This window comes from Saimiri boliviensis, chromosome 1 (genome assembly GCF_048565385.1).
Source record: "Saimiri boliviensis isolate mSaiBol1 chromosome 1, mSaiBol1.pri, whole genome shotgun sequence".
Lineage (NCBI taxonomy): Eukaryota > Metazoa > Chordata > Mammalia > Primates > Cebidae > Saimiri > Saimiri boliviensis.
The window spans coordinates 294,136,181-294,162,286 of record NC_133449.1 but is presented as its reverse complement, the minus strand read 5'-3'; the positions used below and the strand labels follow the sequence as shown (position 1 = coordinate 294,162,286).

General features: G+C 45.6%; 1 protein-coding gene across 1 annotated transcript in view; it reads left to right on the top strand.

Moving 5' to 3' along the window:
- Positions 1-24,322, top strand: part of ADCY2 (adenylate cyclase 2) — a 445,240-nt gene extending 420,918 nt beyond the window's left edge. The window contains exons 23-25 of the mRNA XM_003932504.4: positions 11,214-11,328; positions 16,505-16,629; positions 23,505-24,322. Of these exons, the coding sequence (XP_003932553.2) occupies positions 11,214-11,328; positions 16,505-16,629; positions 23,505-23,657 (393 nt within the window). The 3' untranslated portion in view covers positions 23,658-24,322. The remainder of the gene's footprint in view (positions 1-11,213; positions 11,329-16,504; positions 16,630-23,504) is intronic.
- The last annotated feature ends 1,784 nt before the right edge of the window (positions 24,323-26,106 follow it).

Here is a 26,106-nt window from a genome sequence, read left to right as displayed (position 1 = left end):
GGACACCAGTTCTGTTGGGTAAGAGTTCCACCCTTATGCTCTTAGTTGACCATAATCACCTCCTTACAAAGCCCTGTCTTCATAGAGTCACCTGGGAGGTCAGCACTTCAACATATAAATTTTGGAGAGGATACAATCCTGTCCACACCAGTATCTTCAGTTAAAATTTCATTATTTTAGTTCATCTTGAATTTTTCTACATTAATTTTTATTTTTAAAAATATTACACTAGAATATTATTTCTCATGATTGCTGAGTTTTTTGCACCTTCTGAAGTTTCACCCCCAAAGTGAGTACCTCACTTACCCTCATGCAGCCGTGATTGGAGGCTTCTCCGGTTCATCTAAGGAGGGCCGTCAGGAGCACTTCACCCGATCACATCCACTCCAGCCCTTTGCTCTTGGACAGCCAGCTACAGATAGTTTGGCAGGGCCTTGGAGTGGGAGACCTTCTGGGGCACCACCACATGAAGACCCATTCCACATTCAGTGTGTGTGTGGACCTGTGGGTTCACCCTCCATCACTCTATAGCCTGGTGTGTGTGTGTCTCCCTCTTCTTCCTGACCCTGACTCTGCCTCCATCAGACCTGGTCTGGATCATCAAGAAAAGTCTTCAGTTCTTTTCTCTCTTGTTCTGCAGCCATACTTTATAGACAGATGGTCCATATCCACTGCCTTTATTTTTCATCTTCTACTTTCTCTTTCTACACCTCCCCAATCCTGCCTCACTAATGCCATCAGGAATGCTACCCTTGATGACCAAAAAACACTCCCAGATTCCAAAATTCAAGTCCAATCAAATTCTCTGAGCATTCATCCTGGGTTGCGCCCTGACCATGGGTGGCCATCACCTATGCCCAGAAATCCTCCTTTGGCTTTTGAGCCTTTCCATTGTCTAGCCCCAGCCTGTGGTCCCTCTCTGTGGGACATTGTAATAGTCTTTCCCCACTCCCTCTTCTCCATCAGGGACCTCTCCTAAGACTTGATCAATCACCTCTGCACATTCAGTCTCCACCAAAACCTCTATCCACTGTCTAAGTGTACTGCACTTCTGTTACTTTATGCATGAAATGGTGATCATGCACATTGCATGAGGTTGTTGGGAAGACAATATTTAATATGCAAAATACTTAAGTGACTCCATGGGCAGAGTAAGTAATAAAAAGGCCAACAGTAATAATAATATAGTAGTGGTTTGTACCGTGTTTTGCACGTTGGTACCATTGCTGCTTCCAACAGAATAGAGACTTGGACCAGACTTGTATCACTTCCAGCTTCCTCTAGACACCCCGTTTTCTAACACTACTGCCATTTTCTTCTTGTCCTCCCCACTTTGAAAACAGGGCCCCAACCCTCTGCTCCAGCAGAGGCAGAGGAAAGTTCATCACAATTGATTTGGGGAAAATAACATACCTGATAAATATATGTGCTAATATTAGTTACTTTTATAAGAAATGAATGTCGCTTTTACCTTTTGTAACCTGCCCAAAATGGGATTAAGTCTTTGCTTCTCTAGTTATAAACAAAATACTTTCTATATCAAATCTTTAGTCTGGCAACAAAAGATACCTAGTTTACAAAATATATAGGGTAACCCAAGGATTGTCTTTTGCTTAAATCCAAAAAGAGGCAAATTATCTGGTTAACAGCCTTTTGAAACTTAGCCTTTATTTGTAATTACCTCTGCATTTTCTATTTGCAGTAACAAGTTACTTACCCATGAAGAAACAAGTGCCTAGGAGAACATCAGCACCTAGTGAAGCAGGGCTTTTGTGCCTGGCTCTGTTTTGCCTCATTTGTGTTTTTTAAATGAAATCATCTATTCCCATTTTAAGCCCTGACCCATCTTCCACCTCTTCCTACAGTCTCTACACCTGCCCTCAAACATGAGTGTGCTTTTGTGCAGAGCAACCTGGGTTCTATCCTCATTCTCCCCAGGTGTGGTGCACCCATGACCTGTAGCAGCACCACCAGCGGCAATTGTTACAGTGTTTTCCAGGGACAGCCCCAAGCCTGCTGTATCTCTGGGGTGGGCTGGGGACCCCCATTTTCACTAGTTTATCCAGGTGGTTCTGATGCTCACAGAAGATGCCCTGCCCAGTCAAGGAGCCTTTCAGAATCTCACCCATCAGCAAGGCCAAGGCTCCAGCTTTCACAGAAGGCTTTCCTGTGCCCTGACCTGGGGAGCTTTGCCTCACCTGGCTGTCTGGGTCCAGGACTTACTTCTTTTTTCACTGTTTGCTACCTATCATTTTCAACTTTCTTAGAAGTGTATGTATGTTTCTTAGCCAACATCCAGACTATAGCAGGTGCCATGTCCTATGCAGTGGACTTCAAAGTTCCCAGTGGGGCCTTTAAGCAGCAATCACCTGTGTGTGTTCAAGGAGTGATTGCACCTGTGACTACTCCACCTCTCAGACAGTGTTTGGCTTCCTTCACTCTGTTTTACAAATCTGCTACTTCCAATGCAAACCCTCTGATTTCTTTCTCTGACTTTATTGAACCTTTACTAATGGCTCCTGAGCCCTTACAACAAGCCTAGGAGGTAGGTAGTAAAACTCCTTGCCCATTTTACAGATGGAGAAATTGAGTCACAGAGCAGTCAAGTACCTTTCTCCATATCCTAGGGAAAACAAGCAGCCACAGAGTAGGGTGTTCCTGCTCTGGTTGTTCCTGTCTGTCCAAGCTCCGCATGGCAGCCTCTGGTGCCGCCTCCTATCATCCTTGGCTTCCCTGCCCCTCTACCAGCCCCTGCCATTTCCTGAGGATCCCTGCACTCCTGCATTTGTATCCGTCCTATTCACTCATCTCTGCTCCCAGCCCTTTAGCAAAGCCCTTCCCAGGAGCCCCATTCCTCCACCCTCAGCTGCCCCAGCAATGAAACGTGTCTTCTTAGTTACCCTTGAACTGCTTACTGACTCCAAACCCAGTCACTGCTGTTAACACATGACCGTTTTCAGGGTAGAGTTGATAGAGCATGACTTTCAAATGCAGCTGCCCACGACTTACTATTATACCTAAGTGTTCTGCACTTCTGTTACCTTATGCATGAAATGGTGATCACGCCAGTTGCAAAAGGCTGTTGGGAAGACTATATTTAATATGCAGATTACTTAGTAGACTCCATGGGCATAATAAGTAATAAAAATGCTAACAGTAATAATAATATAATTGTGGTTTGTACTGTGTTTTGCATATTGGTACCACTGCTGCCTCCAAAAGAACAGAGATAAGGGTTTTAGGACATTAAAATATTACATGTAATCATATCAAGGAGGGAAATTCTCTTAGTACTGTATGTGCTATTTGTGATTAGAGCATTTAATTAGATTCTTTGCATGGGCATCCTAGAAATATTTTGAAGTGCAATAAATGTGTTGTGAAAGGAAAGTTCATTACACTTAATTTGGGTAAAATAACAATTCTGATAAATATTCGTGGTAATATTAGTCACTTTTATAAGAAATGAATGTTACTGTTACCTTTTGTAAAAGTTTAAAAAATATATAGGGTAACCCAAGGATAATGCTTTTTTCTTAAATCCAAAAAAGAGGCAAATTATCTGGGTAATAGCCTTTTGAAATTTAGCCTTTATTTGTAACTACCTCTGCATTTTCTGTTTGTGGTAACAACATATTTACCTATGGAGAAACAAGTGCCTAGGAGAACATCAGCACCTAGTGAGGCAGGGCTTTTGTGCCTGGCTCTGTTTTGCCTCATTTGTACTTTTTAAATGAATGATCCATTCCAATTTTAAGCTTAAGTCAACAGTGTGGCTAAATAGTTGCATTACATGTAAGAACTTATTGTTGTTTTTGAAAGAAACAGGCATTTGTCAAGAAAGGAAATATTAAACTGGAAATGGGTTTTCATTCCAGCCCTGCTTTCATCATTCCCTGAACACACTCCCTGAGGTGTAGACTCCCCGGACTGGATTCAGTGGTCAGTAGAATATGAAAGTTTGCCCATCTCAGTGGCCCTCGTTTTGCCCTCAAGACCTCACTCTCTGCTGAGCCTCATACCTGCAGCCCCTGCTTGTTTCTTTCCATGGACTTTTGAGAAAACTAGTGGCTGTGATATATTCTTCTTGACTTGTAGAATTTTGCTTTTTAAAAAAAGAATATTTCACTGGAAATGATCCAGGTTCTCCTGAAAATTGGTGGTTATCTACCTGATAAGTGGGTTATCTTACTGAATGATGGGTTATCTACCTGGTTAGTGGGTTATCTGCTTGAATGGTGAGTTATCTACCTGGTTGGTGGATTATCTGCTTGATTGGTGGGTTAGCTACCTGATGGGTGAGTTATCTACCTGATGGGTGGGTTATCTGCTTGATTGATGGGTTATCCATCTGATGAGTGGTTTATCTACCTGGTGGATGGGTTATCTACCTGGTTTATGGGTTATCTGCTTGATTGGTTGGTTATCTATGTGAGGGGTGAGTTATCTACCTAGTGGGTAGGCTACCTGCTTGATTGGTGGGTTATCTACCTGATTAGTGGGTTATCTACCTGGTAGGTGGGTTATCTGTTTGATTGGAGGGTTAGCTATCTAATAGGTGGGTTATTTGTTTGATTGGTGGATTATCTACCTGGTAGGTGGGTTATCTGTTTGATTGGTGGGTTACTACCTGGTAGGTGGTGATCTGTTTGATTTGTGGGTTATCTACCTGGTAGCTGGGTTATCTATTTGACTGGTGAATTATCTACCTGGTAGGTAGGTGATCTGTTTGACTGGTGGATTACAACTTGGTAGGTGGGTGATCTGTCTGATTGGTGGGTTATCTACCATAGTCTTCATCCTGATGACAACAGCCAGCTGGAGCATAGAAGCAAGTGTTCATCAGACTGGGAGTGTTCTCTCCACCACCACAGTCCACACCACTCCCTATTGCCACATTCTTTCTGCTGCACTACTCCACATCTGAGGGGCTTTTCAGGCCCCCATGTAGAAGGATTCCCCTTCCATGCCTTAAGCAAAAATTAGAGAGAACTGTGATCTTAACAATTATGTAAATAGTTTTTATCTTCTTCAAACAAATTTTCTAGGAACTAAAGTCAAAAGCAAAGTGTAGGGAAGAAAATTTTCATTCAGACCCATGCTTTGGTCATAGTGTTGCTATAATATGCAACACCTCTAGCTGTTGTGGACTGTTTCTAACAGGTTGATGCTCATCGCCCCCAACACCCTGGAAGGAAAGACCTTGCACTCCCAAAACAGGGGAGCAAGAGGAAGCAGAGCTGTTGTCCAGGAAGGGGTCAGCACTGATGCTGCTTCCGTTTTTAAAAACATCTGTGTCATTGCTTTCTTTCCAATTATTTTTTAAAACATTATTTTACCTAAATATTATTTAAAATAAATATATAACTTTATATATTGATTATATCTAAACAAATTCAACACCAGGCCTGGGTTTGTGGGCCAAGGGCTGTCACTTGTTCCCAAGCATGACCTCCTGCTCCACTGGCTCTTGCTGTATTTGCTCCATTTTTTTGCTCCCTCCATCCCCCAAATCAGATCCTAGGCTCCACTGAGCCACCCCTGAGATTCCTACCCTCACTCCTCTAGCGTGTTAGCAAAACTGAGTTGACAAAACAATGATCAGGAAGGATTTGCTGTCCGCATCCACTGACTGTCAAGGACCACTCCGTCCAGCTCAGCTGTTAGGAGTTTTTGCTAGGTCAGCCAACAGACGTTTTCTCTACTGACTGAGCCAAGTTCCAGGTACATGTTGGTGACTTATCTCAGAGTTTTACAGTCTGGGAGTGAACAGGGAGTACAAACAGCAATTCCCGTGTGAGGTGGGCACAGAGAATCTAGGAAGAAAACGGATCCCGCCAAATGGGCCAGAGAGGAAGCCAGGAGTCATTCAGAGACCTTCCCCGACAGTGTCGTAGTACTAAGGGGTGCATTGAAACGATAACCCCAGTTCCCTTCACTGGTAAGAATCAAGTTTAGGTGTTTGTGGAAATGAAAAGCAAAATCCCAAGTCTGTGTATTTTTGTGCAAACACCAAAGCTATCATGGTGTGTCATCAAAAGAGAAATTTCCTACTGCTTTCATGCTGTTAACAGGAAACTCAAAACTGAAAGAAAATGAACTGTCCCTCTTCACTATACATAAGGAGAATCTCAAAGACACTTAAAAGATCAGGCACCTAAGTCATTGTTAAAGCATACATAAGACAGAAAAGTACCACACTTAGCCGTAAAGTAACACTGAGCTATTCCTCCTAGATGGCTTTCATGTCAGGCAGGGTGACATACATCTCTATACTATCATGGAGGAAACTAAGTCCCAAGCCCCAGGAACGCAGGCTGAATGTATGGCTTATATCCATTCATTCAATCTTAACTGAAACCCAGTGAGGTAGGGAGTTGGCTAGTGCCTCACACCTGTTATCCCAGCACTTTGGGAGGCCAAGGCAGGTGGATCACCTGAGCTCAGGAATATGAGAACAGGCTGGCCAACACAGAGAAACCCTGTCTCTACTAAAAAATTAGCTTGGCATGGTGGGAGCACACCTGTAGTTCCAGCTACTCAGGAGGCTGAGGCAGGAGAATGGCTTGCACCCAGGAGACGGAGGTTGCAGTGAGCTGAGATGGTGCCACTGCACTCCAGACTGGGCAACAGAGCAAGACTCCATCTCAAAAAAAAAAAAAAATGGTAGGGAGTTATTGTCCCATTACACAATGAAGACATTTTTTTTTTCATGAGAATGATTTAATAAAATGCAAACCAATGTTTATACATATATTGTATCTTTCTAAATCTTATTACCTTATGGGGATTTAAACAAGAAACTATTTTTCATTTAGATCTCAAGAAAAAAATTTAGGCATATAAAACAGCCTGAATTTAAAAAAATAAAAGTGGGGGGGACAGTGTTTTAGGGATTTCTTCTGCTTGTATACTTGACAATAGCTGTTTCCAAAACTGTTTTTAGTCAGTGTAAAGGAAATGGTGCTGGAGACGAGAGGTGATCTCCAAGGTAAACAGAGGCACACACTAAGAGGTGTGTTGGTGGGCATGACGCATAAATCACAGGGGCCATGTCTTCCAGTGGCAACGACCTGCTTGGGATCAGGAAGCAGCTCCGTCTGTCCTTAGAGGAGACTGCTCACGTCCTCAGGAGGTGAAGGGGCTGAGCAAGCCGTCTTCCATGTGCAGAGGCCCCTTCCAGCCACCTCTGCTCCCGCAGACACTTGCTCAGCCACATGTGATGTGCTGCATGAATTCTTGAGGTGAGGAAAACTGAGGCCCAGAGAAGTTAAATGACTCTACCAAGGCCGCACAGCTAATTGTGTGGAGAAACTGGAGCTGAACTCCTTTTTGCCTGAGGAAGTCAGTGTGCATTGGGAACCCTCTCCCAGGTAGGCTGATTATCACAGTATGCAGCTTTTATGCTTAACTGAGAGAAGGCTGAACATAAAAGCTGAGACATCTAATCAGATCTCCTAGGAGCCCCAGGCAGAAGAACAAAATGCTCCCTAGCTAATAATCCTCAGTTCCCTTCCAAATCAGACACAGGGGATCTTGAACACCAGAAGTTTTCCAGCATAGAATACAGTGCCAGGCACATAACAGATGCTCAGTGAATATTTATGGAAGAAAGAGGGAGAAGAGAGAACAGAAAAGGAAGGTCATGTTTATTTTAGCCTAAAAAATTACCTCTATTACTACCAAACAAACACTTGGGTTATAAAATCATTTCAGATGCAACTACTTTAAGCAATGGTCCTTGCTGGTGAAACTTCTAAAACAACCAGTTTATAAAAATGTGTTTCAGGGAACTCAGTGGGTAGTCTCTCTGTGTAACTGGAATATCCATTCAGTATCTGGGGATATATAACAGAAATTATTCAGATCATGGGAGAAATAATTGCTTCACACTGCCATCAGATATTTACCAAGAGCACATGTATAAAGACTTGCTGAAATGAATTGAGTCCTTCTAGGGACTGAACATTTTTCCTAGAATTTTTTCTAGGGTTTGTTAAGGTCGTATGAGTTATTGACGTTGAATTAAACTTCATTCCCAGAACTCAATCTCTTCTTTCATTGCTGAGATCACTTTAGACCTTCAGTTTAAACCAATGTTGTGAAAACAGATTGGGCAATACTTTATCAAGGAGTGGAGCTTGTTTGCTGCACCATGGTTTGGTAAAAAGCAAAATCATTTCTCCTATGGCAAATATGTCCTCCTTACTTGGACAGTTGTCATTTCTACTACACAAGATTTTGCTTGTTGATTTAACAGCTTGTGCTTCCTATTAAGGAGCAAGATGTTTTCCAACTGACTGCACAAGCCTCCAAGTCAGGTTTTCCCCATAAGTCGGGAGACAAAAAATACTAGTGAACTATCATAGAAAAGACTAGCTGTTCTTATGAAATGATATCCCGAAATTCCACCAAAGCTTAGCTGACAGTCAATTTCGTAGTTCCAATTTTGTAGTCATGTGGCTTTTCTTCCAGACTCTAAGTTGAGAATTCACTGCAGTAGTTCCTATTTCCTTTGCCTTCTTCTAGAATGATGTAATTCACCTGAAGATAGGAAGATGTCTTTTCCTCTTGACCAGAGATTTAATTCTTCTTCTCCTTTCATATTTATATTATTTAGTGCAATGATTCTCAACTGGGAGCAATTTTAATTCTCGCCCCCCGCCACCCTGTCAGAAGCATTGGCATTGTCAATGGAGACATTTCCGGTTGTCACAATGAGAGGTGAAGGATGCCACTGACATCCAGTAGGTAGAGGCTAGGGATGGTGTTAAACACACCGCGATGTGCAGGACAGCCCGCAAAACACAGCATAACCCAGTTCATCCCAGTTCAACCCGGTTCAAATGTCCATGGTGCCAAGGCTGAGAAACCCTGCGTTAGCGCAATACCCCTGCATGCTCCTTATTAAACACTGTGTAGAGCAGATGAATAACCACTTCTTTGTTTTCTTCTCCCCTTTAGCTGCCACCTTGGTTTTCTCCACCTTGCTGTCACCTTGAATAGATGCTTATGTCTACAGTCTCCATCTGTCTTCTCACCCATCCCTTCTGAGTCTCTAAGAGTTGGCTTTGTTCCCACCAGGTCACCAAGTGCCTCCCCTTTGTCCCCAGACCTTTCTTCATCTCCAATTTAGCTCCCTTTGGGATCCAACGTTCATCTTAGACATCTCTGCCTAAGTCCCATAACAGCCCCATGTTCCATCTCTCCTGGTCTCTCAGCTGGTTTCCAGTGTGCCTTACTGGCTTTCCTTCCCTGACCCATGTCCTAGCTGAGGGCATATCCCTAGACCAATCCTCCACTATCCTATTCTCTTTTCTTCCCTTGGAGCCCTCACCCATTGTAGGAGGCACATTCATGACCCTGGGCTTGTGTTCTCCAAATGCACCGCAATCACCTTTGACCTTACACCAAAGCTTAATGAGTCCCTGTCTTCATTCCTCCCAGCCATTTCCTCTTGGTGATCCTACTGCCAACCTAAGTATAGTCATTTAATAAACATGTATTGAGTTCTTCTTCTTTGTCAGGGACGTCATTCTGCTGTGAAGACAGATTAATAGAGCAAGGTCTCTACCCTGGTGGAGCTCACAAATCATTAAGGGATGCAAACTTCAAAAGACACACGGCTCTGGTGCTAACACTGATGTCCATTCAGCCCAGCAGCCATGCCTGGCAGGCCTGGGACCACATTTCAATGAAACCTTAAAGGCCCAGTGGCTCACCACGCAGGCTGGAACAGAAACCGTTCTCCACACCATTTTGGTGCACAGAATCTTTAAATATTGGGGGAGCAGGAACCTTCAGAACATTTACTTGAATTAAATGAATTCTGTGCCTAGACTAATAATGTAACAAAAAATAGAAACTTTTGAAAAGGTGAGATTTAAAATATAAATATAGTAAGTGCTACAAATTAATGTTAAATATAAATAGGTAACAGGAATAGTCGAAATTATTAGGAAATCTGCATAGAAATGTTCACTTCTCAGCAGTGGGAAAATCTTCAGGACTTCTCCCCTTCAGCTCCATAATTCCCTCATGCCCATGGGATGACACAGCCCTCAAGGATGAGTAAATGAAGAAATTGTGACACCCCCCGCCATGTTAGTTCACTAGGGCTGCCATAACAAAGCACTGCAGACGGGGTCTTAAACCACGCAAGTGTATTGCCTCGCAGTTCTGGAGATGCAAACGGCAGATCAAGGCGTTAGTGGGGTGGGTCTCTCCTGAGGCCTCTCTTCTCCCCTGTCGGCTTCTTTCCTTCTTCTTTTGTCTTCACACAGCCTTCCCCGTGTGGGTGACTGGGTCCTGTCTCACGGCCTTCCCTTGGTGGGTGACTGAGTCCTAATTGCCTCTTCCTAAAAGGACACCAGTCGTATTGGATTAGGGCCTACCCATAGCTTGTTTTACCTTAATCACATCTTTGAAGACCCTATCTCCAACTATGGTCATATCCTGAGAAACTGGGGTTAGGACATTAACATAGGATCTTGGAGGCACACAATTCAGCCTAAAATCCCCACTTTCAAGGCATAAGAGGGCAAAAGTAGAAGGATGTTCCTAGAATGAGAGAGCTGCAGTGCAGAGAGAGTAGCTGCCACCAGAGAGAGCTGCAGTGCAGAGAGTAGCTGCCACCTGGGGCAGCAGCCCTGGTCCTCTGTGACAAGACTGACCCCAGTGAAAGCATGCACTGAGTAGGGAAGAGAAGGAATGAGACCCGAAGCCTCCTCTCCGCTCTCTTTTTCATGGAACCTCCCACTGGGCAATCCCCACTGGCAGCCCCAGGATAAGAAGCAGGTAGCCTCTAGAGGTCAGTCCCCCAGGGCCAGAGCCCAGCAGAGAAGGGCAAAAGTCGACTGCGGAGGGGAAAAGGGAGAAGAAACTGCCAGCTCCTCCTCAAAGCCAGCTTCCCTTGTGATTTCTGGATTAATACAATATGGGTTCCCCTTGGTCAGCCTTAGCCCACGTGATGCTTTTGGCCTGCGGGGGCCTGAGACACAGAAGTCAGCGTGTTCCAGTGCCTACTGTCTCCCCTTGGCCACACAGCACTTCCTTGAGATGGGATTTGATTCTTAGAGAATATCTGCAGAGCCTTGCGGTATTAGAATTTACCAGCATTCCTCTTGGCCTAAAGCTCAGGTTTGAGACGAAGGAGAACAGCTTCCAGTTTGGGATGCTCTAACTTCCATCTGCCTGTGTTTGTTCGTTCTCAGGAGCCTGAGCGGCAGTACATGCACATTGGCACCATGGTGGAGTTTGCTTTTGCTCTGGTAGCAAAGCTGGATGCCATCAACAAGCACTCCTTCAACGACTTCAAACTGCGAGTGGGTACGTTCTGCAAAGAGGTCTCAGTTTCAGTTGTGGCAAAGGTGTGGAATAAGGAGTAAGTCCTAGGAGAATTGATTATCCTTTCAATGTTGGAGTAGAACAATTACAAATGCATCTGTTGCAAGACTGGATGACAGAGGAAAGGACACTTTTGAGCAAATTAGAAAAAAGCACCCCTTTGGTTGGACCTAGGCTGCCGGCACTGAGCCAAGATCCCGTCCACAAGCACAGCACGCACAGCCTTGAGCCATCCTGCATTGCTGATTCACTGTGAGACGTCCACTAAGAGGTGCTGCTTTATTTTATGGACTGTTGTCAGTGAAAGTGGGACCTGCCACTAGCTATAAGATACATCCAGATTTCAGAGATATAAAAATGTTTTCTTAAAAAAGGTGGATCTTAGAATTGTGGCAATACAGTCCCACCTTCCTGGGGCCACAAGCTGTAAGAACACCAAACATGTCGTAGGTTCTGAAATAGTGACAACTTTTCAGATTGTGTTCAAACCCTAGAGAAAAAATATCCAGCTTTCTTAATGATATTGCTAAAAAATAACTGTTAGGCCTGGTGCAGTGGCTCATGCCTGTAATCCCAGCACTTTCAGAGGCTGAGGTAGAAGATCACTTGAGTCCAGGAGTTTGAGACCAGCCTGGGCAACATAATGAGACCCCATCTCTGCAAAAAATAACTTAGCTGAGCTTGGTGGTACATGCCTGTAGTCCCAGCTACTTGGGAGGCTGAGGAGGGAGGATTGATTGAACTCAGGAGACTGAAACTGCAGCAAGCCATAATGGTGCCACTGCAACACAGCCTGAGTGACAGAGAGAGACCCTGTCACCAAAAAAAAAGTAAACTTGACTTTGCTGAAAACAAAGCTTCCCAATTTCTAAGTTTTAACAAGCTTTCAGTTGATTTTTTAGCATGTTTCATTGCCTTTTACAAATTCTTATTTTTTGAAATGTGTTTTAAGCCATCAAGTCCACACACAGCTGGCTTGCAATGTACGCAGTTACTTGCAACCATTCAGATTTCTAAGAGCTTCCTTGACCATTTTACGGTTTTTTTGGCAACACATTTTGCTGCTTCTGAGAGTCAGTTTATGTAAGAGCAGTTCCAGCAACAAATTCTGTCTGAATGATTTTTAACTTTCTCTTACATACAAATTTCAGCTTCAAAAAGAAATCTGAATATGTAAAGCCATTTTCTTCCTTTGCAATGGGTACGTCCTGAATTTCATTTAAACCCAAAATACGTTACATCTTTTTCACAAATGAGATTCTTTTCTCTCCTGCCCTATTAGTTGTCAGTATCTAATCATACTTTTCTTTTTTCTTTTTCTTTCTTTCTTTTTTTTTTTTTGAGACAGGGTCTTGCTCTGTTGCCCAGACTAGAATGCAGTGGTACAGTCTCAGCTCACTGCAACCTCCACCTCCTGGTTTAAGTTATTCTCCTGCCTCAGCCTCCCCAAGTAGCTGGGATTACAGGCAGGCACCAGCATGTTTGTATTTTTAGTAGAGACAGGGTTTCACCATGTTGGCCAGGCTGGTCTCACACTCCTGATCTCAAGTCATCTGCCCAGTTCAGCCTCCCAAAATGCCATATTTTTCTTTACTTTCTCACTTCTGTGCACAGTAAGCCTCTATCAGGGGCTCTACCTTGCACAAAGGTGAGATGGACCAGGCAGGCAGGCAGGACACACCCGGGCAGCCTGCTGACCACATCAAACATGGGCGTGTCCCTTTGACCCCAGAGACTCTACACTGTTTTGACAGTTTGGAAAATGGGCTCCTCAAACTTTGCTACTATGCCTCTTTAAAAAAAAAAAAATCTATTACGTGGATGTATTAGAGTTCTCTAGAGGAAATAATAGGATAGATATCTATTTGAAGGAAAGTTTATTAAGGAGTATCAACTCACACAGTCACAAGGTGAGGTCCCACATTAGGCCATCTGCAAGCTGAGGAGCAAAGAAGCCAGTCCAAGTCCCAAGGCTGAAGAACCTGGAGTCCGATGTTCAAGGGCAGGAAGCAGCCAGCACAGGAGAAAGATGCAGGTGGGAGACGAGGCCAGTCTAATCCCTCCACATCCTTCTGCCTGCTTTTATCTGGCCACGCTGGCAGCTGATTAAATTGAACCTACCCAGATGGAGGTGGGTCTACCTTTCCCAGCCCACTGACTCAAATGTTAATCTCCTTTGGCAACACCCTCACAGACACACCCAGGATCAATACTTTGCATCCTTCAATTCAATCAAGTTGACATTCAGTATTAACTATCGAAATGGGAGAATAATGCCTTTTGTCATCAAACTTGTATAGATAAAAATAATATAGCCCCGCACTGCAGCATGGGAACAGGATGGCTGTTTGCCCATCACATGTGCTATGTCCAAAGTGCCATTTTCCTGGTGTAGCCTTCAGTGAGTTTGTTCAGATTCACAAGAGCTATTGAATGGGCCTCCTTCAAGTTAAATGCCTACTTTACCCTGATTGTCTAGTAACTGATAAGGCCTATACCGTCAACCCTGTATGTCAGCCCTGTTAGATTTCTAAGGAAGCCTGAACTCAACATTCCCCTTGGCCTTTGAGTCTCCCTTTCCCCAGATCCTCAGTCTCTCCCAGGAGGGGACTTCCCTGCACCACGACATACAGAGGCAGTTCAGGGATAGTCATGTGGAAGAATAATATTGCCAACAAAAGCGTGGGGACAATAATGAGGTGAATTCACTCCTAGCATCCTTTACTGCATATCAAGCTGTAGAATCAATTGGAACCACAAATCGAGCCCACTCTGCACTAACTAGAGATGGCCCCATTGCCAGCAATGATCAGTCCAGGCTCTTCCCCACCCCCAGAGCTGCTGACCAAGCAGGGATCAGCAGTGGCTGGAAGAAAAGTTGAGCTGACAGATACAGGGCTGGAACCACGGGGCCAGTGTCCAGCAGCTGACCCCTGGGTTCTCTGACCTGTGCTAGAGCTGGAATCGATTATTTGAGATGTCTAAACAAGTAGTGTGTTTTCCTGAGAACACAAAACCAAAGGACAATTTATTTCTTACCTCTTTTGTACCTGCAAGGGTACTGTTTGGAATAGTATTGGGGCTGTTTCCTGACCTCACTTTCCATTGCAAAGGGGAAGCTTTGCCTAAGACCTGCAATGAGCTGTAGCAGACTAAGCAGTTCAGCAGTCAGAAATTAGATCTCCAGAAACACCCTCATCAATCTACAGTTCAACAAATGCAGGAAAGTGGGGGTCCTGGACCCAGGAGAAAATGTACGGGGAAGAATCAATCAATCAATGTCAGTATCCCTATTTCTATTTCTGTGGTCCTACTTCCCCCGACTCCCAGGACATCATCCTTAGGTCTGCGCATTTGGAGGTCATGGGACAAGGAACCATCCTTCCTGTTAAATTGGAGTTAGGGAGGATCGCAGGCTTCTCCTTGATTAGAGAAGTTGATTAATCTTTTGAAGCTTCAGCTCCTGACAGCAGAAGCCATATCCACCTGAGCTCTGACCCTAGATGTAGACATGGAATCACCGTGGTTTCATAATTGCCCTTATTAAAAGGGGGAGGTCAGCATGATGTCTATCACCTCTGTAGTCAGCAGTGGCTCAGGGCGCCTGCTCACCTGGGGAAGGAACACGTAATGCCTAGGTAGCCCAGGGATCCAGGTAACCACTCATGACTTGGCAAGAACTGGGCCAGCTGGGTTGAAGACAGCTGGCTTCAAGCATGGCTCCAGCAACCTGGTGGTTAAGTTTCCTTAGAGGATACCATATGTGAGCAGGCTTGTGTCCCTGGGGATTGCCATTCCTCACTCTGATGAATGCTGAGCAGTCAAGCCCAGCTTCTGGCAGCAAAAACTGACAGACTGTCTAAGGCTTCCCAGAAGACTGGCTGTGTGTCCCTTTCCTTCTTGCTGGGGAGCTCAGTTGCCCTCCCACTGACTGCCCTGGCATTTCCTCTGTGTTGGTGTGGCCGCAAGCACCATGCTGGCATGGCTGCGGGAAGGCACCGTGCTGGTGTGGCTGTGGGAAAGTACCATGCTGGTTTGGCTGGAGGGTCCCTGTGGTTGTTCTTTCAGTGCAGAATCAGGGTGAACCTTAAAGCCCAACAGTGGCAGGATTGCCAGTGGCATACCTCAATGCAGTGCAGCCATTTAAAATAAAAATATGTTTATCTCAAAATCAAAATTTACTCTAAAACTCTTGGGAAATAGTAATCATCTCCTGTGTAAAAGTATATAGCAACACAGAAAAACCACTGTATTATGTTTAGTTTTGGGGTCTTTTTGTTGTGGTGGTGGTGGTTGTTGCTGAGACAGGGTCTCCCACTATTGCCCAGGCTGCAGTGAAGTGGTGCTGTCTCAGCTCACTGCAACCTCCACCTCCCAGACTCATGGGATCCTCCTACCTCAGCTTCCTGAGTAGCTGGGACTACAGCCATGTGCCACCACACCTAATTTTTTTTTATATTTTTGGTAGAGATGGGGGTCTCACTATGTTGCCCAGGCTGGTCTCGAACTCCCGACCTCAAAAGATTCACCTACCTTGATCTCCCAAAGTGCTGGGATTAAAGGTGTGAGCCACTACACCTAACCATGTTTAGTTTTTTAAATCATACCCACTTTAATTTATGCAATAATGATAAATGATCATATAAATATGAATAAAGGTCTAGAAGAAAAAAGAGGACAAATATTTTAACATTTTTGAGGAGATAAAATAAGAGGAATTATTTTGCTTTGCTTTGAAATTCCATGAGTTGGGCTTACGTTTGTTTAATAATGACAATTCAGGAAACCCTCCTGTTTAGACAATACCATGGCTGGGCCTGATGTCTCATGCCTGTAACCCCAGCACTTTGGGAGGCCAAGACAGGTGAATCTCCTGAGCTCAGGAGTTTGAGACTAGCCTGGGCAACATGAAAAAACTCTGTCTCTACCAAAAATACAAAAAATTAGCGAGGTGTGGTGGTGTGTGCCTGTAGCCCCAGCTACTTGGGAGGATGAGGTGGGAGGATCTCTTGAGCCTGGGAGGTGGAGGTTGTTGTCAACCAAGATTGTGCCACTGCACTCCAGCCTTGGTGACAGAGTAAGACCCCATTTCAAAAAAAAAAAAAAAAGACAGTGGCTATAAGATGAATCTTGCTAACTCAACTCTGATGTGACACAGGTATTAACCATGGACCTGTAATAGCTGGTGTAATTGGAGCTCAGAAGCCACAATATGATATCTGGGGCAACACCGTCAATGTGGCCAGTAGGATGGACAGCACTGGAGTCCTGGACAAAATACAGGTAATGCAGTGAGTGGTCTGTGCTGCCTCCATCAACCGTTTCTGCTCTCTTGGGAACCATACATAAGTATATACTAACATATTAACATAAAGGAAAAAAGTAAACCTTGAAATTTACTTAAATCTTTTGGGGAGCAAATTACTAACATCTGAAATGTTTCTGCATTAACTGTTAACAACAATAACAAAATTCTAACAGTATAAAGGCTATTGCCCTTGTGAAAACAAATGATCCAGCAGTGACCAGCATCATGGCACAGCAGCTCTGGACATTCGGCATGGGAGTAGTGCCTCTTCCGCCTCTATCACTTATCCTGGTGCCAGTACCTTGAAAAGGACTTTGCAAGCGAGAGGGATCAGGCAGCCAAAACCAGACATCATCCCCAGCCTTCTTAGCGCAAGCTGAATTGGGAGGAAGGGAAGTGGGAGGTCAGGGAGAAGCCGGACATGAACTAGAAGGTCCATCTCAACGGCGGCTCTGGACTCCGCCCAACGGGGAGAAAGGAAGGTCTGACAAATGAAAAGCAGTGGTTGGAGAAAACTGAAATTATTCTGCGTTACTATTCCTGCTGCTCATTAAATCAATTATAATCATGGTTAAAGTAACTATATTACAATAACACTAATAATATCATACTTTTAAGAGCATTTTGAAATAACTGAAAAGATAATAGAAAAAAAATGTGTTATTAGAACTATGCTGAAACTATCCCCAAGCTACAAAAGAGCAGTGCTTCAGCCCAGGTTGGCAGTGACAGAATCAAGGAAGAGGCGGAAAGAGGAAGAAAGCAGGCTATGAAGACGGCCACTCTGTCGAGTCTGCCCTTCCATTCATGCAGCACCTGCATCCCGTGCTCCTCCCGTGTGCTGATCAGGTGCTGCAGCTGATCAGAGTGAGCCAGTCAGACTCACTCTGCCCTTGCACAGCCAATGTTCACTTGGAGGTGACCGTTATCCCCAGAAGTCATAGTGGTGTCGCTGCAAGCGTGACTGTGCTAGAAGACTTCAGCTTTCCTGTGTGACTGGGGAAGGCTCTGGAGACCTGGACTTTCAGACGACAGGCGGTGCGAGGAAGAACGGCGTAGAACCAGAGACAGTGTGTGAAGACCACCTTTCAGACGTGACGGGAGCTGATGCAGCACAAGGGGAAGGGAGTCCAAGGCTGCGTTCAAGGACTGTCCTGAACACGGGCAGTGCTCGCAGGAAGAACAGAGTGAGGCGGGTAGTGAAAATCAAGGTGGTCTGAGGTTCCCCTGGTGAAGGAGGGAGACTGGAACAGTGTGTGAGCTCACAGCTGAGCAGCAACATCTGCAACATTCATGGAGAAAAGTGAACAAGGAAGGGTGCAGGAGCGGAAACAGGAAGCTATGTTTCCTTCCAGTATTCCAAAGAAGGAATTCTGAGGAACTCAGCAAAGAGAATAATAACAAGATAAAGGGGCACATGTCATTATATTTTTAATCTACAATTATTTTATACTCTTGGATAATATAACTAGAATGGTAAATATGTTCACAAGGTTTAGATGTAACTTTAAATTTATTTACAGCAAAAGCCATTTTGTACCATGGTTTTGAAATTTTGCTCAAACTGTGGTTAGAGATTATCTTTTTAATCGTCATCATTCAACTCACACCCAAATCCACTTAACATGTTTTGGTTAATACTAGAAGTTCCTTCAGTTCTGCCATTGTTACACTAAGAAGCTATGCTGAAGCCAGTCATCATAGTGACACATGACACGCCAATGTAATATGTGTCCCCCTCAGAGGCACACACATCCAGTAACACAGACGGTGTTTCAGTGAAGAGCCTGGAGACACCAAGGTTTTATGGTCCTTACCTGCAGGTGCACCTGAGCGGGCACAGTGCAGACACCCAGAGAGAAGGGCTGGGATCTGCCAGTAAGAAGCACGTGTGCACGTGTGTGTACATGCACGTGTGTGTGTCTGTGCTGAACACTCTATTTGTCTCACGCTCGCAAAGCAGTGGATTCACATTTCACCCCCGTCATGCTACATTCTGGAAGAGGACTTCTGCTAAATGGCAAATTTATATAAAGTCACTGGACTCACAATAGGTTTATAATGGTGGTCCTCTCTGAGGCTTTTGATGAATCCCTGTGGTGTGCGTCTCAGCTTAGCCAAGGTGTGCGAATAGCTTTGCCTCCCAAAATTGACTGCACGGACTGGCTCAGTCCTTTCCTCTGTAAAAGACTATTCCCTCCATTGTTGTCAGAATGGGATTTTTATTAAACCTCGACTTACCTGCCTTTCATATTCACCCCACCTCATTTGTTCCTGTGGTCTTTCTAAAGGATGGCTTTAATTTTTGTATGGAATAGAGGAAGCGTTACTTCAAAGTGTCTGCCTTTTTTTGTTCAGATTATGAGTCAACACTAGCAGCAAAGTAAGTAAAAGTCCAACAGAGAGAAGGCAGAGATGAAACAGAAAACTAATGTGAGGTGGGGAGGAAATATTCCACCCAAACTGGCCATTGCCAAGGATTTGCTCATGAGATCCAACTTGGAGTGAGTTTTCAGCGCCTGCTCCAGCCACCTCCCCTCTCACTGCTAGGGTGCACGATGAGGCTTTTCTTCCTGGGGCTGGAGCTGTGGTCGTCATCTGTGCAGAGTGCTCAGTTGCCCAGCCAGAACAAGACTTGTGGGGCATTTTGGAGCCTAGTCTAATCATTTCCTGATGGTACCAAGGCTTCCAGGACTTTCTGCATAAACATCACTAGCCACTTCCAATGCCCAAGGATGCTCCAGCAATCCTAGACAACCCAGATTCTTCTCTTGGCAGGGAAGAGAGGCCTGCCCCTTCCAAAGACTCACTTTCCCACCTGTCAGCCAGCCCATATCCCCAGCACACACCCAGAATATTCCAAAGACTTATGGCAGCAGTTAATATGCTTTCTAGCTCCCCAAGCAGCTTTCAAGCACTTGGGATAAGTATCAAAAGCAATTTCAGTGAGGCAGGTCAGGGAGAGTGTTCCCTCCTGGAGATCATAAATCTCCTACAGGTCAGTGTTTGAAATGGGTTTGAGCTCATATGTGTCTTGAAGAGGATATTGGGCTTCATAAAGCCCCATGTGACTCAGGTCAGGTCAGTCACCTGCCCCGGCTCCATGGCCTCCGATACCCGGAGGGAAGGAAGACAGATTTCTGTCTGTCAGTAGCGAGCCATATTTGTAGACCTGTGTTTGCTTCCTTAGCACAAGAGCTAGAAGGGCTGCATTTGGGCAGGTTTTTCTATCCCAAGGGTGTGGTGTGGCTGGCTTCCTCACTCCAGTAAGCTCTCTTTTCCATTTATGTGCAAAAAAGCAGTAGTGAGATGCCAGGAAAATAAAAAATGATGCCCAGACCATTAATCAGCTTCTCCTAAGCCTGAAGAACAGGTTCTTTTTATTAAAGAGCATTTAACTCCCAGCATGCTTTCTAGCGTGGAAACCCCAAGAACAGCAGAGCAAGCCCACTCAGCAAGGCCTGCGGGCTCCTCCTAGGCCTGGAGGCATAGTAATTGTTGTGCCTCGAGGTGGATGGCTTCTTCCTCCCATTCCCGTTAATCCCGCGGTGCTGATTGGCGGGTGGCTTGGCATTATGAACACCAGTGGATAGATTAAAAATGCCAGTGATGTTAGCACCAGTAAATACCTCAGCAGTTAACCCCCAAAGCACCAAAAGATTGGCTTGTTCTCTGTGTGGAAGGGCACTCGTCGGATGCCTGCAGAATTTCCAAACCTGAGTTTCTAGGTTTTCTCCATCTTCTTTCAGTTCTTATCCAGTACACGAAGTACTCCCTGGGCTACTGCCCTCCTCCTGGAACTTGGGCTGGACTAGAGCAGCAGGCCATGGCATCTGGCAGCTGTGCCTCATTTTCCTTTCTGCCCTGATCATCAGGGTCCCGAGGACCTACACGTGGGCCTTGTGCTCAGGGCTGTCCTTTGCATCGCAATGCAGAAACGTGGACGATTCTTCCCACCCTCTCCCACAGCCCACCCTTGAGATCTGTGCATGGACTTTGCCCTGGTTCTGGGCTTCCCTTGAGGCCCCTCTCTGTCTCTAAGCCCAAGGAGGTTGGAGCTTTGCTGTTGACAGGGCCCCACCTTTGCACCAACCCTGGGCCACACCACAACCAAAATTGTGATGTAACACGGCTATATGCTGTAACAACACTGCTATGTGGCACAAAAACACTGCTGTGTGCCACAGAAACACTGCTGTGTGCCACAAAAACACTGCTGTGTGCCACAAAAACACTGCTGTGTGCCACAAAAACACTGCTGTGTCATAACAAGGCTGCTGTGTGCCACAAAAACACTGCTGTGTGCCATAACACTGCTGTGTCATAACACTGCTGTGTGCCACACAATGCTGTGTGCCACAAAAACACTGCTGTGTGCCATCACAACACTGCTGTGTACCACAAAAACACTGCTGTGTGCCATAACACTGCTGTGTCACAACAACACTGCTGTGTGCCACAACAATGCTGCTGTGCCACAAAACACTGCTGTGTGCCAAGACAATGCTGTTGTGTGCCATAACAATGCTGCTATGTGCCACAAAAACACTGCTGTGTGCCACAAAACACTGCTGTGTGCCAAGACAATGCTGTTGTGTGCCATAACAATGCTGCTATGTGCCACAAAAACACTGCTGTGTGCCACAAAACACTGCTGTGTGCCAAGACAATGCTGTTGTGTGCCATAACAATGCTGCTGTGTGCCACAAAAACACTGCTGTGTGCCACAAAACACTGCTGTGTGCCAAGACAATGCTGTTGTGTGCCATAACAATGCTGCTTTGCCACAAAAACACTGCTGTGTGCCAAGACAATGCTGTTGTGTGCCATACAATGCTGCTGTGCCATGAAAACACTGCTGTGTGCCACAAAAACACTGCTGTGTGCCAAGACAATGCTGTTGTGTGCCATACAATGCTGCTGTGCCACAAAAACACTGCTGTGTGCCACAAAAACACTGCTGTGTGCCAAGACAATGCTGTTGTGTGTCATACAATGCTGCTGTGCCACAAAAACACTGCTGTGTGCCACAAAAACACTGCTGTGTGCCACAAAACACTGCTGTGTGCCACAAAAACACTGCTGTGTGCCATCACAACGCTGCTGTGCACCACAACAATGCTGCTGTGTGCCACAAAAACGCTGCTGTGTCATAACAATGCTGCTGTGTGCCATAACATTGCTGTGTGCTTGCAAGCTGCCCAGCCCTGCCACACCCACCTGATGCAGGTCTGTCACAACTCAAGTACCTGGTGGCCAGGGTCTCACAGGTGCCCTTGCTGCAGCTGTGCCAGGTGGCCTTCTCAGATGAAGTGGGAGGAGGTCACTCCTTTGTGCTTTTTTCTCATGGTTCTGAAGCAGCAGTACCAGGGCTTTCTGTCTGGCCAAACTCAGACACCTTCTAGCGGAGTCTGGGTGGAGGACCAGGTAGCCCGTAAAGGGGTCTGCCCTGGCCTCAGAAGCGAAGGCCTTACCCTTACACCACACCTGTGTGCCTCACTGGTTCTCTGCTCTTGCAGCTCCTTCCACCCTAAGGCAGACCAAGCCTGGGCAGGCGTGGGCCACAGTCCCAGACGTGGTGTCCCAAGGAAGGCGCAGCACACGTGGAAGCTGAGAACACGAGGCTCAGTACCAGACGGCAGGAAGCTGAGAATGCACGAGGCTCTGTACCAGACGGCGGACGGCGGGAAGCTGAGAACACGAGGCTCAGTACCAGACGGCGGGAAGCTGAGCACACTCGAGGCTCAGGACCGGACAGCGGGAAGCTGAGAATGCACGAGGCTCAGTACCAGACGGCGGGAGGCTGGGAATGCACAAGGCTCAGTACCGGACGGCAGGAAGCTGGGAATGCACAAGGATCAGTACTGGATGGGGGGAAGCTGAGCGCACTCAAGGCTCAGTACCAGACGGCGGGAAGCTGAGAACGCACGAGGCTCAGTACCGGACGGTGGGAAGCTGAGCGCCTGTGAGGCTCAGTACTGGACGGTGGGAAGCTGAGAGCATGCAGGCGCAGTATGGAACAGCGCGTCTCCATTGAGAAGGAAGCGTCCCAGCCAGCGAGTTCACTGCCATCCGACCTGCAGTGCCGGGACAGGGCTCTGCAGCCGGGCCCTCACCTGTCGGTGCAATGGCAGGAAATCGGTCATCCTGTCAAGTCAGCAGTGTGCAAGAGGGATGCCCACCTCGGCCCCTGTGTCAGTGCAGTGAAGTGAGGAGACCTTTGACACTGGACTGAGAGCGTCACACTCGTGCAGATGCCAGTGCTCACATGCATCACACCTGTCAGATGTGGCCACTTGCGGGGGTTGATGGTGCAGTTTCTCAGGATGTTTCTCTCATTGACACCAAAATCTATTATTAATATTGATGATTTCATGAAAGGACATTCATGGCAATTTATAAACATTATTCAGAATCCCACCACTCCAACCTCGTTTGATGTACTGTATTTTTTCCAGGTCTCTTCCATGTGAAAACATAACGTCATGTGGTTGAAATCATAGCCTGGAGGTCCCAGGCTCAATTCCTTTTCTGGACCAAATGGCTCAATATTGTCTCAGCCGTGATAGCAGTCATGGTAGCACCATAGTTTACTGGAGTTACTTGAATTTTAGGTTGTTTCCAGGTTTTCACTATCACAGCGCTGAATTAAACAATATTTGTCCTTCACAATGTTGGAATTTTCTTCTTGTGAATTACTCTCTCTCTCTTTTCTGCTAAGGTCTCAGGAGTGGAATTTCTGGGTCAAAGAGCATGGTGCTTTTTTTTTTTTGGCTGTTCATCCTTGAGGCAGATGGGTTGTATGAATGTCGCTACTAAGCCTGTTTTCCTGTCTTCCTTTGCCTTCTAGGTCACCGAGGAAACAAGCCTTGTCCTGCAGACCCTTGGATACACGTGCACCTGTCGAGGAATAATCAATGTGAAAGGAAAAGGGGACCTGAAGACGTACTTTGTAAACACAGAAATGTCAAGGTCCCTTTCCCAGAGCAACGTGGCGTCCTGAAGAGACACCTTCATTTTGGCAAGAAGACTGTATTTCCAGGAAGGTACCACACACTTTCTGACTGCAACTTCTGTCCCTCGTTTTTGATGTGCGTGCTCTGTCTGTCCTATGGAGCCTCTGCAGACTCGTTCCCGTGACCCAGTGGCATACCGTTTGGTATCTGACGTGTGCCCAGATCGTTCTGCCACTTGCACTGTGCTTGCTCCTGAGCAAAAGGGAAAAGGAGCGTGCGTGATAGAAGAAAAGCATCCAGAGAACTAACAAAGAGGAGAGAGGTGAAACACACACACATTCTTAAGGCAATAAAACTAGGGGGTGTATATTATCTTCTGGTGCATGCTCTTTTCTGGAAAATACGGTAGCTCACCAACCACATCCACTGGTCTGATACTCAAACACACAGTATTCGTGAATAAGTTGATTCTGTCCCCCACATGGAGTCTGTGCTTACCCGTCATCTCATTGCCAGTGGTGTCCAAGGGCCCCCGTTGGGACCCACGGCTCTCGTCCTTCTGCTCCATGTGCCTCATGCCAGCAGCACGTCACCATCCATCACCAGAGTTAGTCCTCACAGCCTAGGACTAGTTTTGTACCAGACTCGTCTGATGTTTTGATGCCATTTGTCTTTTGTAAAGTTAATTCATTAAAAGTTTTACGTACTTTGATTTACAGTGCCTGTATCTTATTTTCTTGTCTTCTTTCTCCCCATGGTTTGCTCCAGAATTCAAGTTTGTTTTCCATCCATTCTCCCTTTTGACACAGTTGATTCAGAAGGAGCTCTCCAGAAGCCAATACTGAGATGTAATTCAGATTAGGACACAGTGTGTGACGCAGATAATTTGGTTACTCAGCTCCCTGGAAAGTAGGCAAGCGTGCTCAATGTACCTAGTGGTCTGATTTTAATTTGGGCATCTCTAGAGTACGTTTTCAGGGAAAAATACTTCAACAGTAAAAAGATTCTCTGCGAGCAACAGTGCCCCCTCCGTCCACTACGCTCCTGTCTGTAGGAAGAATGTTTTGCTAGAGCTAACAGACATAGACTGCAAAAGAATAATTTGGAAGAAGCTATGCAAATCAGTCTCACAACAGTGTGAACTAACTGCTAGAAGTACTAAGACCCACGAACTGCCTGTTACGTCTGAGAAGGCGAAAGAAGACACACAGCCAAGGCTTATGCATTTTTGAAGACAGAAGACCTTGAAGAATTTGTTCTTGTAAATCCAACACAAGTTGTTTGGTACTTTTAACATAAAGAAATCATACTTTGCCAAATAGTGAAAAGTAGAGCAATCATGTGTAATCTAATGTTTAAAAGCAAAACTGCAAATCATAGCGTAGTTGGTCAAACTTGTTTTCTTTTTATAGCTCATGGCAGGCATCTGTAAGAGGCAGAGGACCCAGATGATCTCATAGGAAGCCTGTTATTTGTAGGAACTAGAATTTGAAGCACAAGTCCCTGGTTTGATTCCTGGCTCTGATTTTTCACTAGCTGTGTGACTTTGAACACATCTCCCAGCCCCTCTTAGGAGTACTTTCCTTATTGGCAACTCATGGGATCGGTAGTGATTAAATGAGGCAATGACTGTGAGCGAGGCTGGCAGGTGCCCTGTGGCATTCGCAGCATGGCACAGCTCCTGTGCCAGGACTGACTCATTCCCAGTAAAAGGCACTTATAGAAGCTGATAACCGTCCCTCATCACCAAAGTGTGAGTAGAGCATGACTTATTCAATATTCTGCTTCAATCGAGAATTTTTTGATCCTGTAATCACAACTCGGCCTTGGCCTTAATATACCCAAATCTCTAATAACAATGATTGAAGCAAGAGAACTATTCCAAGGCATTTCTGTTCCCTCTAACCGAAATCTGGACTACGATGCCATTGCATTTCCGTGAGCTCAAACTGATGTAGAATTTATAAGATGAGCAGCAGCCGGGCCTCATAGGTTCTTCCTCCCTTACCATCCTAATTACACTCATCCTCAGGTCACCTTAGGTCATCTATCCTGAGTGAACACCCCCAGCTGAGTGATCCACCAAGTTCTCATAAACAGAGTTCCTCCCACTCCCCCAGGGGATGCACTGAACCTGGGTTTGTACTGAAAAGAACTCAAAAGGAGAATTGTGCTCTCCCAAAGCCATGTCACCAGTCCTACCAAACAATAGGCTTTTAAAAGCAATCAGAGTCACTGTCAGAATCCACTGTGGGAAGCTCCATGTGGGCCCTTCTAGGTGTGGTCCCATAACAGCAGCCTTAGCATCACCTGGGAACTTGTCAGAAATGCAGATTCCCAGGCCCCAACCTGAAGGAGGACCCTGAATCTGAAATCCCTGAGGTGGGGGCCCAGCACAATCATTGTCTAGTGAACAGGTTCCCCAGGTGATGCTGATCCCCGATCAACCTTGAGCACGCCCTCCTTCCCTCCCCAGTGTTTTTGCAAATGAGGAAA